Below are 1,791 nucleotides of genomic sequence, written 5' to 3'. Positions count from 1 at the left end.
AATATATATAAGAGAGTTTTAGGAACACATTCCCTGTGTACATAAAGGTCAGATTCATGAATGAAATAACGACATTCCACAGATCGATACTCAAGGCATACTTCCTTTCATACGCCCACACAACAGTCTTCCTACTCTTGGGGCGTGAGGCAATATTCGGATCACGATAGACATAACAATACACAATCGTTACTCTGGTAAGGATTTTTAGTTTTAGGGTTTTAGGGTTTTAGGGTTTTAGGAGGTATATATAGTGAAGCCTAGCATTCACCACCAGTGGCTGTTCGTGTGCCACAGGCTCTACCATGGCACACCAACACACGCGTTGTAAGCTCCGGCCACGTACACACATGCGCACACCTGTCACATGCACACACGCAGGTCAATATACCACACACCACGCCATGGAAACGCCTAATTTAGGGTTCTAGGGTTTAAAGGATTTTAAATATACTACCTACCGTCCTGGAACAGATAGACCATCATGTCCCACCAGTACTGCTTCTCCTCCAGGATACGTCTTTTGGCGGGATCGTTACGCCAATAGAATCGCTGGATCTGACCGGCGTAGTGATTGAGCGTACGCTCACGCAGATCGTCTAATCCAAAGAGCGTCTCAGGCGATTTGATGAACATTTTGGTTTTGCCCATCCTGTGGCACAAGACACGCGAAAGCGGTAGATAAATTAGGTCGAGAGACTAAAACGTATAGCCAATACCAAACAATACCCCGCAGTAGATATTCCCGTTTGTTGCACCAGACACGCGAACGGTGAAGATAAATCAATTCAAGAAACTAGGAAGTACATTAATGACAAGCATACTACACAGTAGAGATTCCGTGACTTCTACAGCCGTGGGTCTTACAAGCACGTGCGTATGAATGATAGGAGAGTCAGAGTCAGGTATACAGCGCAAGACATCTGTAGCTATGGCTATAATAGCTGTCCAAAAAGTACAGAACTTCATAAGTCACCTCGTGTATATAGTACACAACAGAACAAAGGCCAAGCCAAGCCAAGCCGTAGTGATACGTAAGATATATATCACCTGCTGAGCCTAGAAACACCGAAGGAGTTCTGCAGGTGCATAGCACAAACGAGATACTACTATAGCCATACCGCCACTCTGTATCCGGAATGCCCAGTGCACTCATGAGCTGCTCACAGCCTCGTCTGTCGTTGCTGTTCCAATGGCGCGTGGACAGGTGACACAGATTGTATCGGTCAATGAAGCGTTTGTATTCGCCTCTGTACGCAAACCCAGCACGACGTACACGCACATTCTCTAGCAAGCCCTGTTTAAAAATAGAACAGTATATAGATGGAACAGGTTATAGACAGAACAGGTTATAAATAGAGCAGATCTCACTATTTGCATAGCATTTGCACTCGCAGGTTATAAATAGAACACGCAGATTCTCTAGCAAGCCCTGGCAGGCTATAAATAGAACAGGTCTCGTTATTTGTAAAGTGTTGGCACCCGCAGGTTATAAATAGGACACGCACATTGTCTAGCAAAGGCAAACCACAACCCACAACACATCGCCTTAAATATATACTTACCAAGTAGGTAATCTGATGTGCACACCGCGCAGCGTCCCAATCATGGGCAGATCTATGGCACAGGGGACAAGGAGATATGGGGTAAGTCGGCAGATATATACACATAAGTGAAGTAAAGTAGCATGGCTGATGAGGACAAGAGAGGTAGGATAGAAATGATGGAGGCATGGGTAAGGAAGGAATATATATATATATACATATATATATATATATATACATATATATA

At 44.2% G+C, this 1,791-nt stretch overlaps 1 protein-coding gene across 1 annotated transcript; it reads right to left on the bottom strand.

Annotated features, from left to right (window-relative positions):
• Positions 1 to 1,121: 1,121 nt before the first annotated feature.
• On the bottom strand, positions 1,122 to 1,670 carry SARC_15344 (hypothetical protein; the record flags this gene model as incomplete). The annotated part of the gene is made up of 2 exons (XM_014290532.1): positions 1,122 to 1,297; positions 1,566 to 1,670. Coding segments are annotated over 2 exons (281 nt in total), but the record flags the coding sequence as incomplete, so codon positions are not given.
• Positions 1,671 to 1,791: the final 121 nt, after the last annotated feature.

The sequence above is a fragment of the Sphaeroforma arctica genome (genome assembly GCF_001186125.1).
Source record: "Sphaeroforma arctica JP610 unplaced genomic scaffold supercont1.5974, whole genome shotgun sequence".
Taxonomy (NCBI): domain Eukaryota; class Ichthyosporea; order Ichthyophonida; genus Sphaeroforma; species Sphaeroforma arctica.
Note: the sequence above shows the minus strand (reverse complement) of the source record. Positions and strands in the feature narration are given on the sequence as shown.